This window comes from Microcaecilia unicolor, chromosome 11 (assembly GCF_901765095.1).
Source record: "Microcaecilia unicolor chromosome 11, aMicUni1.1, whole genome shotgun sequence".
Taxonomy (NCBI): domain Eukaryota; kingdom Metazoa; phylum Chordata; class Amphibia; order Gymnophiona; family Siphonopidae; genus Microcaecilia; species Microcaecilia unicolor.
This window is the reverse complement of record NC_044041.1, coordinates 145,863,524-145,881,861: the sequence shown is the minus strand read 5'-3', so window position 1 is coordinate 145,881,861 and position 18,338 is coordinate 145,863,524. Positions and strand designations below refer to the sequence as shown.

The following is an 18,338-nucleotide window of genomic DNA, read 5'->3' as shown; positions in this document are numbered from 1 at the left end:
TTTTCTACAGAATTTTCAATCTGTTTGATTCAAGGCTCTCCTTAATATACAGTGCTACCCCTCCACCAATTCAATCCAACCTATCACTACAATATAATTTGTACCCCGGTATGACGGTGTCCCACTGGTTATCCTCCTTCCACCAGGTCTCAGAGATGCCTATTATATCAAATTTTTCATTTAGTGCAATATATTGTAACTCTCCCATCTTATTTCTTAGGCTTCTGGAATTCACATTGTAGACATTTCAAACTATATTTGTTGTTCCTATTTACATCATGCTCAGTACTTGACAGTATTAATTTGCAATCTTTTGTCTGATTGTTATTTAAGGACACCTGGAGGCTCATTTTCAAAGCACTTAGCCTCCCAAAGTTCCATAGAAACCTATGGAACTTAGCCTCCCAAAGTGCTTTGAAAATATGCCTCTCAATCTACTACAGTCTCTTTTGCAACCCCACTATGGGGATACCCTATCTTCCCTGTTTTGGTGATATCTTTGAAAGATACCTTATCCCGAACCATGAGCTTTTGAGTGACTGTCGGCCTTCCCCCAGTTTCTAGTTTAAAAGCTGCTCTAACTCCTTTTTAAATGTCGATGCCAGCAGTCTGGTCCCACCCTGGTTAAGGTGGAGCCCATCCTTTTGGAATAGGCTCCCCCTTCCCCAGAATGTTCCCCAAATCTAAACCCCTCCTCCTTGCACCATCGTCTCATCCATGCATTGAGACTCCGGAGCTCTGCCTGTTTCTTGGGACCTGCACATGGAATGGGTAGCACTTCAGAAAATGCTACCCTAGAGGTTCTGGATTTGAGCTTTCTACCTAAGAGCCTAAATTTGGCTTCCAGAACCTCTCTCCCACATTTTCCTATGTCCTGCAAGGAAAACATAAAGATCTGGGTTTTCTAGCCCATTACAAAGCATAAAATTGTATTGCTTTGTAAATTGTTGTGCTCTCCTCTGTCTCCCTGACTCTCACCTATCCACCCCCATCCTGTTAGACTGTCACTGAAATGTTTGATGTTTCACTCATCCCCTGTCTCCATGTATATAGACTGTCACTGAAATGTCATCTATGAACATTTGCTTATTTCCGATCTGACGAAGAAGGGCAACCTTCGAAAGCTAATCAAGAAATGTATTAAGTTATGTCCAATAAAAAAGGTATCATCTTATTTTCTTTTCCATGTTTTATTTTGTTTTATTTCTATTGATTACCTTCTCCAAAGTGGTATCCTTACACTTGGGTGATGTCATCCCGGTGCGGACACGGCCCAGTGCACTATATCTTTAAAAGGCTTTTGGCAGTGGTGCCACTGCTTGTTCATGAGTGCCTTTCTGCCCAACATGCAAGCGCAGGACCCTCGTTCTAATTTTTTTCCACAGAGCAGGGAGGTCGTGACTGATTGATTGATCTCGGTGCTATTTTTGTGCCGTTTTTGTTCCTTTTGTGGGTACCTTTATTTTTTTTTTCTTTCATTTTCCCTCATAATTTTATTTTTTCCATCACATAAGAATAGCCATACTGGGTTAGACTAATGGTCCATCTAGTCCAGTATCCTATTTCCAACAGTGACCAATCTTGTCAGAAACCCAAATAGTAGCAGCATTCCATGCTACCAATCCCAGGGTCTTTCTTAATAAGAGACTATGGACTTGTCCTTCAGAAACTTGTCCGAACATGTTTAAACCCAGATATGCTAACCCCGTTACCATATCCTCCGGCAGCTAGTTCTTTTCGGCACTTTTAAGTTTTCTTTATTTTTCCCCTGACTTCTATGGCCCTCTTTGGCTGGAGCACTGTGTTCAATTGAAGGTAAGCCCCTTTTTGGCCTCATCATTGAGCCATTTGATTTGGCCCAGAAGACTCCAGTGGCTTCAAGAGATACACCCAGTGTAATCAGGTGATATTTAGCAGTGACACACAGAATTGGTGTGTAGGGTGGTGCCTTGGGCCTGACTATGATCCAACTAACTGTGTTGTTTAGAAATGCAGAAAAGAACACAGCGAGCATGTGAGGCCCGCTAAAGAGAACCTTTTGGCTCCTCAAAGGCTGGTCCATCAACATTAGCCTCAGTAGCACCGACCCAGATAGCTGCCAGTGCTACATCCGACACTGGCAGTGCATCAGTATTGAGGAGGTCTCCTCCTCCCTCAATACCAGGCACTGGTGGCAGGCCTGGGACCGATCTGCATCAGATCTGACACCAAGGACGCACGTGGATTTGACATCAGCACCGAGGGATCCAGATGTCTGGCAAAGGCCAAGAAACGTCAACATTGGTCCTCCTTTGAGGCATGGCGCCGGAAGCTCCAGGGTATTGGCATTACCTTCATCCAAGACGCGTCAAATATTGGGAGGACTGCTCCCCCTCTGTTACCTTGATGCTGTTGCCTTAGCCCCTATGTAGCTGGGACCCCTGCTGCCAATTTGGGACTGGTGACACCGACAGCAAGCCTTATCGATGCCTGGTCTTCATAACTGGTTCTGGGCTATGCTAAGAGAGGACCTGGCAAGTTTGCTTCAGCTTCAAAGTGCTCAGGCATCAAGGGCGCTTGCACCAGCCACAGCACAGCTGCTCTGATCTCAAGGCCCACACATCACCAGTGGAGTGATCTCTAACCCCCTTGCCTTTTGGGGCATCGGCATCGGCACTGCCTCATGCAGTGCAGCACTCGACATGGAAGGAGGAAGTTCCCTCAGGGTAGGAAAGTGAGCGTGAACCTTGGCACCGGGCCCTGAGGCCTGGACATCCAGGCGGCCAAGGCAGGCACAGACTTGGATGTCACATGAAGACTATTTTGCTGAGTCTGATATGGACCAGTCATGGGTGTCTGGGGAAGAGCCAGACTGCCTCTCAGGGGAGGGGTGTTATGGCATACCCTTGGACACCCTCTCCCCCAACCTGATGAGGGGAGGAAATCTCTGCCTGAACCCCTCTTCATCACCTGTTTTGTCAAACAGAGAGGGCGCTCAGGCAGAGCCAGTAGCCACAGCTATATGGAGGAACAACCCACTTGCGCCACACAGAAAGGCCGCTCAGGGCTGCGCTAGTAGTCACAGCTAAACAGAAGAGCAACTCACTCAAACTCTAGCAGAATCCTCACAGAGAGAACTTTCAGGGCTGTACTAGTAGCCACAGTTATACGGTAGAACAACCCACTCGTGCAACAGAGAAAGGCCGTTCAGGGCTGCACTAGTAATCATAGCTAAACAGAAGAGCAACTCACTCAAACAGAAGCCTCACAGAGAAGTAACTCAAGACAGGCCACACGGTCTTTCTAAGGAAAAGGCAAAACGCACAAAAGCTGCTCAGGGCAAGGCCACAGAGTCAAATACAGACACTAGCGGCAAAGGGAAAAGGCTGCTTTTACAAACACACAGACAAGGAGCAGAGTTCATAAGAACCAGGAAGCAAACACAGCAGACAAAAGTAAAAGCAGGCTAAAGAGAGGCTGCTTTTACATACACAAGTCAGACAAGCAGTAGTGTTCAAAAGAGCCAGGTAACAAACACAGTACAGAAAGGGGAAAAGCAGATTAAAAGGAAAAGCGGCTTCTAACTACAAAAGTCAGGAAAGGGGCAGAGCTCACAAGAGCCAAAGGACAAACACTGCACACAAAGAGTTAAAACAGGAAGACAAACAAAGAAGCAATGTGCTTACCAGCACCCACAGCCGGGAAGGGAACAGAGAGGCAGTAGACACAGCTGCACAGTAGTGAAATAATCAGGGACAAGGCAGGCACTACAGACTCTCAGAACAAACTGACAAGAACTACACATGCCCAGAAACAGTACAGGCAGAGCTTGAAAACAAAGCTAACTGGAAAGTAGTCCATTCAGGTACAAGCACACACACTGGGAAACAGAACAGAGCTTGCTGGAGAACATAGCTAACATGAAAGTAATCCATTCAAGTTTAAACCAGAAGCACACACACACAGGGAAACAGAACAGGGCTTACAGAAAGCAGGAACAGAGCATGGCTACTACAAAGAGCAGGAACCAGAGCTTGGCTAAAACAAAGAGCAGGAACAGAACTCAAGACTGGGCCCTGAGGCACAGCTAACAAGACAACCAGTTCCCTCAGAATCAAACACAGTATAACTATAACCAGAAGAGGGAAATAGACCTATTGCAAAGGCAACCCAGGAAAGTTCCCTGAGTCCTTATAAAGGAGATGGCTGATGATGTCACACTGGGCAATGAAGCTTGGAAGCAAAGAGACCAAAGCGAGGCTTGGCTTCAGAGACACCAAAGCAAGGCTTGGCTAGCAGGAACATCAACAGCAGGAAAAGAGTCTGGAGGGGTCACAGAGCCAAATACAGAGAATCAGAAGGTCTGGACATAAATTCACGGCCACAACCGTGACACTAGACTCCTATCTTCTGAAGTACCAGACCCGGGATGTCTCGTTTTTGGTGACAGTCACTTCAGCTCGCAGAGTCAGTGAGCTTCAGGCCCTAGTACAAATTTATCGATCAGCTCCATTAGGATGATTCGTCCTATATATGTAAAACAGGCCCGTTTCTGACACAAATGAAAGGGGCGCTAGCAAGGTTTTCCTCGGAGTGTGTATGTTTGAGAGAGTATGTGTGAGATTGACTGTGTGTGACAGAGAGAGAGTGAGACTGCTGGGTGCCACCCAGCAGTTCTCCTCTCTCCCCTGCTCCCCCTCCAGCCACCCAGCCGAGTCTCCTCTGTTCCCTGCCCCCCCTCCAGCCACCCAGCGATTCTCCTCTCTCCCTTGCCCACCCTCTAGCCACCCAGCCATTCTCCTTTTTCCCTTGCCCCCCCTCCAGCCACCCAACGAATCTCCTCTCTCCCCTGCTCCCCCTCCAGCCACCCAGCGATTCTCCTCTCTCCCCTGCCCCCCCTCCAGCCACCCAGTGATTGTCCTATCTCCCCTGCCCCCCTCCAGCCACTCCTCCACTTTAATCAGCATATATTAAATTCCCCCCATGTGCTACAGAAAAGCACCGAGCACATCTATATAAATAAATCTCACCTGAAACATTCTGAAGCTTTTTGAAGCTCACTCTGTGGCAGGGACACTCACTGTCACTCATGCACCACTCACTCTCACTCATACACCTGCCCTCAGCCACGCCCCTTCCGCACATAATTCGCAACCCCAACGTTCTAAATGAAGCTGCCATTTCCGTTTTTGAGGTGGCAGAGACCAAAATTTTTCCCCATGAGTGTCTGCCGCGCCCTCGTGTCCTAACATTATGACGTCGAGGGCAGGGCTATGACACTCAACCAATCCCCAGTTCCACCACCCTCTGACGCTCCTCCCCCCCTCCACGTGCACCGACCCTGACGCTCCACCCCCCCGCAACAACAAACAGCGACCGACGCACACCCTCCCCGTCAGCTGTCTACACAACGAACCGGCCCACTGCAGCAACAGCAGCACCGATGCCCGCCTCACACATTGCTGCTGCAACCCCCCTCCGTCGTCAGCTCTATTAAAAAGGAAGTCGCCTACCGCACCGACAGCAGCAGCGGATGCACACATCGCCCCCCCATTCCTCCGTCCGATGTCAGCTGTGTTCAAAAGGAAGCGCCCCACCACTGCGACAGGAGGAGCGGGTGCACAGCTCGCACTTACCACCGCACTCCCCCCCCCCCAAAATCGACGCACCTCCTCCCCACCCCACCCAGTCCACGCGAATCCTCCACCCCACCCCCCGAGGTCGACGTATGCATCGCTTTCAACTAATTCACCTGACTGACTGAAGTGTCCTCCTGATTGTAAAAGAAGCATAGAACAGCACAGGGCAGGCTCGCCTTCACCCTTCCCCTGCTCTCTCAGCGCCCCGCTCTCATTTCCTGTTGGCCAGGACGCAGAGAGAGCAGGGGAAGGCTCAAGACCAGCCTGCCCTCTGCTCTTCTGTGCATCTTTTACAATCAGGAGTACTTCAGTCAGGTGAATCAGTTGAAAACGATGCCTGCATCGATCTCGGAGGTGGGGGAGGTGCGTCAGGGAAACATCACTGATAGCAGCCACGGAAAGCTGCAGGAGGAGTAAGAGCACACATCAGGGCTAGCAGCCACGAAAAGCTGCAGGAGGAGTAGGAGCACACATCAGGGCTAGCAGCCACGAAAAGCTGCAGGAGGAGTAGGAGGTGGGGAGAGAGGCAGAGGGATGAAAGCACACACACACCCACTCTCTCTCTCACAAACACACTGCACACACTAACTTTCTCTGTCACAAACACACACTTGCATCTGGCAGACAGGGACCACGGAGGGAAGGGGGCCTCCTTGGGGGAGGGGGGCACCCTGGCACACACTCTCATTCCCACACACTCTCTCTCTCTCTCTCTGTCACAAACACACACACTTGCTACCACCTCTTTCATCACACACACTCTCTCTCACACACAAACACTGACACACTCTTTCTCTCTCATTCTCTCTCTGACACACACACTCCATCTCTCTGTTAGGATCATGGTCAGAACCCCTCTCAAACTTACCTTTTGCCTGGGGGTCAGCTTTTTAGCTGGCTTCTGTTCTGTTTTTCTGGCCTTTCTGAGCTGGCTCTGTCTTTCTGTGCTGGCAGCTTCCAGCAGCATGGGGTTAATTGTCTCACTTCACTGCAGCTGTGGGTGTGGTCTGAGTTGCTCTACCTCTCCCTGGGTGTACTGGCTTCAAGAGCTTTTCAGTGCTGCATTGATGTGGGTTGGGCCTCTCGGGGTTTGAATGTGTTCTGCCTGGCTCTAGGGAGAGTGACATCATCTGGGAGGGCCTTGATAAGGAAGTGGGTTCTTTCCTTCAGGGCCTTCGCAACGTTTGCTTCTGGCTACTTGCTTTAGGTCCAGGTTAGTTTAGTGCAGTCAGTGTGCACTTGTGACTTGTGTGTTTGACTTCCCTGTTTTTCCCTTTGGCTCCTCTGCTTTCCCTTTTGCTACGGTGTGTAGCACTGCTGTTAGTGCAGTGCTGGAGTTTGGTGCTGGGAGCACCCTTGTTAGTAAGTGTTTAGGAAGCACCTTTTGTTGTTTGGGTATTTGGCTTTCCTGCTTGTTTCCTTGTGCTTTCCCCGCTTTTCCTTGTGACCTGTGTTTAGCTGCTGTAGCTTAGTACTTAGGAAGCCCCGGGGTGAGAACCCGTGTTTAGCTGCTGCAGCTTGGTGCTTAGGAAGCACCAGTGTTAGGTCTGGCATTTGTCTTCCCTTCCTTTTCCCTTGTGGCTTCCCTGCACTTCTGTTAGTGTAGGGCGTAGGGGCACCCCTGTTAGTTTCGGTTAGGAGCACTGCTGTTAGTGGAGGGCTTAGGAGCTTTTCTGTTGGGGCCAGGCTTAGGAACACTTTTGGTCAGTTTAGGAGTTAGGCGCACTTCAGTTACAGCTTGTTCTAGACCTGGTCCCTGCGTCGTCCAGTAAGTCCTGCCGGCTACTCAAACCCAGGAGCTCAACTCCTGGGAGGCTTAGTAGCTAAGTGCAGGTGAAGCTGTGTGGACCAGTCCGGTGTGTTCCAGTCCGTGGATTCCAGTCCAGTGTTCCAGTCCGGGGTTCCAGTCCTGTGTCCTCCAGTCTGGGGAATTCCAATCCGTGTGTTCTGGCTCGCTGGGCGGTGCCGGCAGTCCCTGCTGGTGTCGGTGTGCTTGCCCAGCGTTGGTTGGTGGGTTTTGCCTGCTGCTGTCGCTCCTCGTCAGCAGCCCAAGGGCTCACGTTTGCTCCAGAGCCTGGCCCCGCGGGCTCTGAACCTGAGAACCTGACACTCTCTCACACACTCTTTCTCAAACATACACTCTGAAGAAAACCTTGCTAGCGCCCATTTCATTTCTCACAGAAACGGGCCTTTTTTTACTAGTCCTATATAATAAAACGCACCTCCAACGTTCTGAAGCCGTTATTCCTGAACGTTGCAGGAATGCTTCAAGGCTTGAAGGCTTCACTTTCTCGGCTTCAGAACGTTGGAGGTGCGTTTTATTATATAGGACTAGTGAACTGTTGTCTTCAAGGAACAGGTATTACAAGTAAGCAGCTTTGCTTTCTGGCAATGTTACAATTTACTATTTGCTATATCTGGATCTATTTATGCTACTGAGCTTACAGTTGGGTAATTTCCTAGTAGGCTGGTGGCTTGTAACATACCATGGAAGTTCCAGAGGAGGTTGACATCAGAGAGGGATGAGTGTGCTGTAGATTTTACTAATTGTTGTGGGAATGTAGTGCTCTCCTGTAGAACTTCATGTTTTTCATCTACTTGACTTCTCATTCTCAGGAAATCGTCTGTCACGATTTGACCCTACTGCATATGTGAAGGACAAAGAACGAAAACAGAAAGAGGCTGAAATGAGAAAGTACGTCAATACTAATTTTAAGACATTATCTAACACACAAACTAATTTCTTTCACTGGGTCTTGCGATCTAGAGCTTTCTGGAAAAAGCTTTTCCTTAGCGTCCATTCCAGTCTAGTCCAGAACAAGTGGGTCTGTTGACCAGCATATGGATACAGAAAAACAAAGTAGTTCCAATGATTTACCCTTAAGGGTATGGTGAAGCCATAAAATGTTAAATATTTTTCTATCTCCAAGTGGTTGGTTGATGGACCATACACCACCTCCTTGGTGCTTCTCAGTCAGCTCCTGACCCAGTTAATACCTATGTGTCAGTAGAGCAGGGTGTTTTTACAGGAAGGATTATGCTATTTTAATGTGTTAAAGTTCAACTGGAGCTGGAGTAACACTCAGTGGTGCTGAGCCCATCCCTCCTTCAATCCCTCTCTTTGAGAATATAAAACTAAGTAGCTCGGTTTTTTTTTAAATTGACATACAATAAAGCTATGGAAGTAGTTTCCAGAACATGGGGCAGTCAGCATAGTTGGGTTAAAAAGAGTTTCAACAAGTTCCTGGAGGAAAAATCATAAATCATTATTAGCCATGTAGACTTAGAAAATTCATTTTACTTTCGGAGAGCAAAACCCCCTTCCTCAGGTCAGGATATGATACTGTAACAGCACTATACAGTATTGACCTGAGGAAGGAGGTTTTGGCCTCTGAAAGCTAAACATGCTCCACTTCCCTTTTGCACCAAATTAATCAGAGACATGACTCAAGCTTGTTTTGCAAGAAAAAATTAGTTTCGGACAGAAAACAGGAACTTTAAAGCAGACTATCGGTTAGAGCAAAGTTGAAAAACAATCTTTAAAATCTTGCATTACAGATACCAAACTGAATACAGTACTCAAGGTGCAGTTGCACCATAGATCTCTGGAAGCTAGTGTAGTAGTTGAGGAACTGAGACAGACATAGGCATGCAGAGAAGACCTTCAGGAACCTAGTAGATTGGTCATATCCCTAGTCTGGCTGCGTATGTGCTGCCTTGGAGAAGCAAGGTTACTTGGAATAAATCATCAGCATGGCATGATAAGAAATGATCCTGTAGGTAAGGACCTGCTCCTTAGGTGATACAGTAACCTTGTTGCAGTGTGGGCGAGGGCAAGGCCTGGAGCCTTGTGAAATACAGCCATACACACGAGGTGCACTTTAATGCTGAAGTCCAATGTATATATAAGCTTGTTACTTTACAAGCCTTAACACAGTGCCAATGAAATGTCTCTCTCACACAAATCCCAGAAAATACTATTAATAGAGCTGGTTTCTGGCCAGGCCCGAATGGCCATGTATTAGAACCGTCCTGGGTTTTGTCTGGACACACACAAAATAAGTTTCAGAATATGTCAAAATCCTGGCAATGTTGCTTGGATTTGTAACTCTTGGAGGCAGAGATTTGAACACTGCTTCCCACACCAGGGAATCAACTGAGCTATGGCTACAAATTAAAGGAAGCCTATCTAAATACAGACAATACCAACAAAACGGAAGGAAAGTTCACAACAAACACACACCGCCCAATGAATGACAACTACTAAAAATCCACACATCACCAAACCTAGCAGCCCCATACCAAAATATCCAAGTGGGCTACATTAATGCTAGGTCCGTAGTCAACAAAACAACAACATCAGACTGGATCATCTCAGAAAACCTCGATCTTATCTTCATCAATGAACTATAGATTCACGATCAAAAGGACCACACAATCCTTGAACTATGCCCTCAAGGCTACAAAATCTCTCATTGGACCAGGACAGAAAAGAGAGGAGGCATAGCAATAATATACTGAACCCAATTCACCACCGAAACCATCGCCAAATCCATAACACCCCAATTAGAAATTGCATCATTCAGAATCCATAACAAATCCCTGATAGATCATCTGAACTGCGTCCTATTTTACAGACCGCCCGGAATGGAACGAAAGCCAGCCCACTTTCACGGACTTCATCTCAAACGCCTGTGTAAACAGCTCCAATACATTAATACTAGGCGTCATAAACCTTCACCTAGAAGACCCCAACTCCACCAACGCATCTGAATGCAAAGACTTCCTACAGTCCTGGGACCTCAAATGGCCTCACATGCAAGCTACCCACACCAAAGGACACACTCTAGACTCCTATCACTCAAACTGTCCACAGATCATAACCTATTAATAACAGACATCAAGTGGACAGAAACACCATGGACCGACCACTACAAACTAAATCTATCCCTAGATTGGCGGAAGAAGGGACTAAACCAAACACCAGCACTCACAGCTTACACCACGAGAGGGCAAATAGATCCACGAATATTCTGGCAACTGATATATGACAATGAATGGAAAACACCTACGGACTCCATACACTACCTCAACCACTGGGAGGACAGATGTAGAAGCGTACTAAACGAAATAGCGCCCTTAAAGACAAGAATATCAAGAAGACAAAATTCGATACCATGGTTCAACGATGAATTAAAAAAACTCAAAACACAATCCAGGAAACTTGAACGAGCATGGAAAAAAAATAAAAGATGAACATACACTCAACGCATGGAAACAAGGACACAGAAAATACAAATATGACATAAGACAAGCCAAAAGGTCCTATTACAAAACTAAAATAGGATCGCATTACAAAGATATGATGAAATTATTTCAACTTGTAAATAAGCTACTAGTCACCACCCCTATTACCACAGCCAACACAGACACCCCACCCACAGACAAACTTGCCAACTACTTTAACGAAAAAATAATAAAATTACGCAGCACACTTCCTCAGCACAACACGGACATCGAAAACTTCTTCAACGACCTGGAACAAATCCTTGGTGGATGTCCAGCCGACCGTCTCTGGACAACATTTACTCTCCTCACCATTGAATCAGTCACAAAAATGACTCATAGATTTGCCAACACCCATTGCAATCTGGACATATGTCCCAGTCATCTACTCAAATCCACCACTGACCACTTCATAACAGACCTCACATTCCACCTAAACTTCATACTACAACATGGTCTCTTCCCCGAAGAATATGGCAACATCCTACTCAAACCCCAATACCAAAAGATGCCAAGAAAGACACAAACGACCTAACCAATTACCGCCAGTTGCATCTATACCATTAGTAGTTAAACTGATGGAGAGCTTGGTGACCAAACAGCTTACGGAATATATGGACAAGTTCTCAATACTACACGACTCACAGTCAGGTTTCCGCCCCCACCACCATACTGAAACTGTCGTAGTCACACTCCTGGCCAAATTCAAGCTAGAAATAGCCACAGGTAAAAGTATACTTCTCTCAGTTCGATATGTCGAGCGCATTCAACATGGTAAACCACAATATACTACTAAGAATCCTTGGCCATTTCGGGATTGATGGAAACATACTTAACTGGTTAAAGGGTTTTCTAACCACCAGAACTTACCGAGTAAAATCAAACTCAAACATATCACCATGGAAAGATACCTGTGGAGTACCTCAAGAATCACCATTATCACCAATACTCTTCAACATGATGATAATCCCACTGGCAAAGTCCCTATCCAACTGAGGCCTCAACCCCATTCATCTATGCAGACAATGTCACTATCTACATCCCCTTCAGTCATGACTTGACAGAAATAACCAATGAAATCAATGACTGCCTGAACATTATGAACTCCTGGGCAAACTCATTCCAACTGAAACTGAACACTGAAAAAACACACTGCCTCATCCTCTCATCTCATCATAACAAGTACAAACCCACAACCATAAACACCATAGATCACCCTCCCTACCTCAGACAGCCTAAAAATACTTGGCGTCACAATTGACCGCAATCTTACCCTTGAAAGTCAAGTAAACTCCGTAAGAAAGAAAATGTTGTACTCAATGTGGAAACTTAAACGAATAAAACCTTTCTTCCCGAGGGAAATCTTTCGAAACCTAATACAATCAATGGTCCTAAGCCATGCAGATCACTGCAACGCAATCTATGCTGGATGTAAAGAACAACTCGCAAAAAAACTCCAGACCGCTCAAAACATAGCTGCCAGGATGATATTTGGTAAATCACGATTCGAAAGTGCTAAACCCCTTCAAGAAAAGCTGCACTGGCTCCCAATCAAAGAACATATCATCTTCAAAATATGCACCTTTGTCCACAAAATTTTCTACGGCGTAGTCCCAGGATACATGACAGACCTCATAGATCTATCAACCAGAAACAGAATTGGATCATCACGATCATACCTAATCTTACATTACCCAAATTGTAAAGGACTTAAATACAAAACTACTTACGCCTCCACCTTCTCCTAGGTAAGTACATAATTATGGAATGGACTCCTGAAAACTGTAAAAACAATCCATAACCACCTAAACTTCAGAAAATCACTAAAAAAAAACAACCTCTTCAAAAAGGCTTACCTTACCGATCCAACGTAAATCCCCACACAGCTCAACCAATGATTGTACTGGACAATATACAACCTTCATTCCATACGTCCTTCACAGTGCCTGACACATACCTACCTCATTTGACCACAATACAACCTTGTATTTGTTATCAACCAACTGGCGAACACCTTTACGGTACTATGTAAGCCACATTGAGCCTGCAAATAAAGTGGAGGAGTGGCCTAGTGGTTAGTGTGGTGGACTTTGGTCCTGGGGAACTGTGTTCAATTCCCACTGCAGGCACAGGCAGCTCCTTGTGAGTCTGGGCAAGTCACTTAACCCTCCATTGCCCCAGGTACAAATAAGTACCTGTATATAATATGTAAGCCGCATTGAACCTGCTATGAGTGGGAAAGCGCAGGGTACCCCACGCTTTCCCACTCAGCAGGTTCAATGCAGCTTACATATTATATACAGGTACTTGTAACAAAAAAAAATAGGTGGGAAAATGTGGGGTACAAATGTAACAAATAAATATATAAAATACTCCTTTTCCCTAGCACTCCCCTCAGGTTCAGTATCAGTGACATTGGAACATGTGAGAAGGAGAATCAGGAAACCATATTTAGGCTTTTAGGTAGAAAGCTTATCAATAGAAATCAAACAAAATAAAACATGGAAAAGAAAATAAGATGATACCTTTTTTATTGGACATAACTTAATACATTTCTTGATTAGCTTTCGAAGGTTGCCCTTCTTCGTCAGATCGGAAATAAGCAAATGTGCTTGTCATGACTCTTGGAGCTTGGTAATTAGAAGCCCCAATATCATGGAGCATAACCCTGGCGCAGCAATCACCTGAAGTCTCTATTATTTTATAAAGTCTCTTTTATTGAATAAATCACAGATAATTTACTCACAGATAGATGTTCAGGATACAGAGACTTCTTAATCTGGAGGCTGTGGGAGGTGGAGATTTGAAGAGAGGTAGTTGTATTGCAGGGGGAGGGGAAAGTAGTTGAACAGGTAGAAATAGTCCAAAGCTGGGTGACTGCAATGTGCGAGCGATATCTCATTTGGAACAAGATATTTACAGGGTAAAAAATCCAGGTTCGTTACAGGGATTTTCAGCCGGACAGAGTTGTCTGGAGCGAGATGGGGTCATCTCCATGCCCCTAGCTGGATGGTGTTAGCATACCTCATGGCTGAAAGGACAAAGAGGTGATGGGGCTTTTTACAGGCTCGGGGGGGGGGGGGGGGTGCAGATAGAGGCCAATGGGAACACAGCTTGCCATCAGGTGGCAAGGGGTGGTCCTAGAGATAGGAAGGAAAGGTCATACCTGGCTGACCTCTTAGGACAGAGATAGTAAGGCTGAACAGGAAATGGTAGCAGGGAGATAGAGGAGCCAAGTTTGGCAGAGAGAGAGAGAGAGGGGAGGTCCAGGCAGCCTTACAACCAGTGGTAACAACTCTTGTACAACCAAGCAAGTGTGGCTGCACTGCCTGTGAACTACATTAACCACAGTGCCTTGCTCATATATCTTTACAATGAGAGACTGCAGCAGCGAAAGTTCTTAGAAATGAGAATAACAGTAAAGACATTACTCATATTTTAGGATCACGTTATGAACTAGTGCAAGGCTGTCAGGGAACAGAACAGTGCTAGCTGACAGTGGTGTATGTAAGTGAAAACATTCAAGCATTACTATGACAGTCTGACAGGGTGGGAGGATGGGGGTGGGTAGGAGGTATGCATGGGGACATCAAAGCATATCATTGATATTCTAACAGGATGGGTGTGGATAGGTGAGGGGTGGGGTAGGAATGGGCTAGGAATGTTTTCACTTACATACACTGTCAGCTAGCACATTTGCTTATTTCCGATCTGACGAAGAAGGGCAACCTTCGAAAGCTAATCAAGAAATGTATTAAGTTATGTCCAATAAAAAAGGTATCATCTTATTTTCTTTTCCATGTTTTATTTTGTTTGATTTCTATTGATAACCTTAAGAGTGGACTAACACGGCTACCACACTCCTCTACTTACAGGTAGAAAGCTGAAATTCATAACATCCTGGCAAATATTTTGGATTTAACTGGCACATTTTCATTTGTAGCTCTAGGTGAGTTACATTCAGGTAAAATAAGTATTTTCCTGTTTCTTAAAATGTAATGGCCCCTTTTACCAAATGGCAGTAAAAGGGGCCCTGCAGTGGTGCAAATCTGTGTGGCAAGGCCCCCTTTTACTGCCACCGGCAAAAAGCTTCTTTTAAGGAAGGAAATGGCTGTATGGTAAGTTACACTTGCTGCATGGCCATTTCCTGGGGGAGCCCTTACCTCCTATTTAGGAGGCGGTATGGCTCCAGCAGTAGCCTGATGATGATTGCTGCCCAATTACTACCACCGGGCTCCCAGCGATAGGGCCAGGCAGGCGCACCAAGTCAGCACTACCCCTACCACCCTTTTATAAAAGGGCCCCCACATTTGTACCTGAGGGAATGGAAGGGAAGGTTAAGGGACTTGCCGAAGATCACAAGGAACTGCAGTAGGGTTTGAACCGGGTTTTCCTGGATTTTAGCCTGCTGCTCTAACCATTAGGCCACTTCTGTTTTCAGAAACATTCTGTATTCCATGCAGATAAATGGGATTTAGATTTATTAAGAACTGGGCAGCCTTTTGAGGAAGGGGAAGCTTATTCTGAAAACATAAGCTTGAAACCTGGCTGCTGGCGCTAACATTTAGAAAGGAGATAGAGAAGCTTGTAAACTAGATTGTGGGGAAAAGCTGACATTTGTTTGGAATGAAGTGTCTTCAAAGGACACTGGGAAAATGGGAAAGCTAGTGAGGATGTGATAAAAGCAGAGGTAGTCAAAAGTGCATCTAAATAACGAGCAGATAGGGATAAATGATGCCAGATTGTTTGTTTATTGACAGACTTGATACACTGCAATTCAAACAAATTTAACAAAGCATCGTACAATTATTTAAAATAAAGGAAGAGAGGGGGAAAAGCAGTGCACATTACATGCTCTGCTGGACTGCCAGGCATACCCAAAACTGAGTGCTCAAGCACCAAACTCCTCCATGAACTTGTCCAAACCTTTTTTTTCAAACTCAGATATGCTAACTTTTTACCACAGCGCTAAACTATTTGTTGAGTGAAAAAGTATTTTTCATTTCTTTGTTTTTAAAGTACTACCATGTGTCTCCTCATCCTTGTACTTTCTGAAGAGCCATAACCTCTTAAGCCTTTCTACATATAAGAGGGGTTTCATCCCCTTATTCATTTTGGTCGACCTTCTTTGAACTTTTTCTAATTCCGCTATATCTTTTTTGAGATACAGCAATCAGAATTGCACACATCAGGAGGGGATTCAATAAATTCTCTTTAGGTCCTATCTTCAGCCCATCCAGTTTATTTAAAAGCCTCCTGTGGGGAACTTCTACTAACCTATAAATGTACTCACTCTGCTGCTCCCCAGTATCTCTCCACACTGGTTTCTCTTTAACGTGGCTGCAGCTAAGTCTTGGTAGATATCAATATTATAGGAGTCCCATTGGAAGTCCTTTGTTTGTCTTGCTGCCTTCAGCACTCATTCCTTCAGCTTAAAGTCGCGGAAACAGGCGATGATATCTTTTGGTCGGTTATTTCTCATTAGGCCCAGCGCTCTGTGGGACCTCTCCAGGAGCACTGTCTCCGGCGCTAATGGGGCCTCAGGTGTGGACAACAGGGCACTGACTATTTTCTGGACAACTGATTCTGCGTCCTGGTATAGCGGGGACTCTGGCAGACCTGTAAAGCGTAGGTTACAGCGCCTGCCACGGTTTTCAAGGTCCTCCAATTTATTATTGATTTGCTGCTGCCCAAGTCTAAGGTCAGATACCTGTAAATCCAGCGATTGTAGCGCTTCTCCTTGGTCATCAATGCGGGCGGGAACAGGTGATTGGCTAGTAGGCAGGTTGATTGGTTAGCAGGCTGGAGTAGAAGGACTGGATCAAGCATGGAGAAGCTGGATCTGGCGGGCTGGAACAAGCTGGTGCAGATGGACTGGAACGAGCAGGGAGAAGCTGGATCAGGCAGGCTGGAGCAAGCTGGTGCAGATGGACTGGAACGAGCAGGGAGAAGCTGGATCAGGCGGGCTGGAACAAGCTGGTGCAGATGGGCTGGATTGAGCAGGGAGAAGCTGGATCAGGCGGGCTGGAACAAGCTGGATCAGGCGGGCTGGAATAGCTGGAGCAGAAGGATTGGAGCAAGCAGGGAGAAGCTGATCAGGCGGGCTGGAACAAGCTGGTGCAGATGGACTGGAACGAGCAGGGAGAAGCCGGATCAGGCGGATTGGAACAAGCTGGACAAGCTGGATGGGGCCGCCTGGAACAAGCTGGGAGAAGCTGGATCTGACGGACTGGAACAAGCTGGAGCAGGTAGCTGGAACAAGCAGGGAGAGGCTGGATCAGATGGACTGGAACAAGCAGGAAGAAGCTGGATCAGGCGGGCTGGATGGACTGGATGGAACAGGGAGAAACTGGGTCAGGTGGCCTGGAACATGCTGAACAGATGGACCGGAACAGGCAGATGGGCTGGAACAGGCAGATGGATCAACGCAGGCAGGGAAAAGCTGGGTCTGCAGACTGGAACAAGCTGGGGCCAATGAACTCTGCCTCCCTCGGTCTCTGTCCCTGCCTCCGTTGGCCCGACACACAGGTCGCTGGATCAGCGGGCTGGAGCAGGCCGGGGCTGATGGACTCTGCCTCCCTCGGTTCCCGTCCCTCCCTGTCGGCCCGGTCGCGCCCCCAAACCACCGCAGGCATCTCGGTCTCGTGGTCTGCAACTGCACTTCGCGCCCAGGCCGTTCCGGCCAGGGAGTGCGGCGGCAGTGTACAGGACCATGGGCACGACCAGTGCGGCAGACTACGGCCCGCCCGACCCCTCTGCGCAGAGACCCCGAGCCCGGGTATTATTATGTACTTTTAAGGAAACATTAAATATGATAACACTTAGGCAGAACTCATTAGGTACTTTCAAGGAAACATTAAATATGATAACAATACTTAGACAAAACTCAATGTCAAGCACAAACTTTTCCATTACACAGCCCCTATACTGCTTCAGAGGAGTGAGGTGTCCTAAAAGGAGAGCATCACCCTGATGAACTAGGAAGTAATCCCGTAGCCAGGACCTAGCCACCATGTGATGCAATACCCTCGCATTGAGGATATGTCTCCAGGAGCGTCTGCCCCGGAAAGAAGGGTTAGGATAGCTGTTGTAGTCGGTGATTCGATTATTAGACATGTAAATAGCTAGGTGGCTTGTGGTCGTAAAGATCACCTGGTCACTTGCCTGCCAGGTGCAAAGGTGGCAGACCTCACGCATCACCTAGATAGGATTTTAGATAGTGCTGGAGAGGAGTCGGCTGTCTTGGTACATGTAGGAACCAATGACATAGGAAAATATGGGCAAGAGGTTCTGGAAGCCAAATTCAGGCTTTTTGGTAGAAAACTCAACTCTAGAACCTCTAGGGTAGCATTTTCAGACATGCTTCCCGTTCCACGCACAAGGCCCAAGAGACAGGCAGAGCTCCAGAGTCTCAATACGTGGATGAGGTGATGG

The 18,338-nt window shown here is 46.7% G+C and overlaps 1 protein-coding gene across 5 annotated transcripts in view; it reads left to right on the top strand.

Annotated features, from left to right (window-relative positions):
• The window catches only part of CCDC61 (coiled-coil domain containing 61), a 647,013-nt gene that overhangs the window by 394,946 nt on the left and 233,729 nt on the right, over positions 1-18,338 (top strand). For all 5 annotated transcript variants that reach the window (XM_030218079.1, XM_030218082.1, XM_030218080.1 and 2 more), the window contains one exon: positions 8,235-8,313. In XM_030218079.1, coding sequence (XP_030073939.1) covers positions 8,235-8,313 — 79 coding nt within the window. The remainder of the gene's footprint in view (positions 1-8,234; positions 8,314-18,338) is intronic.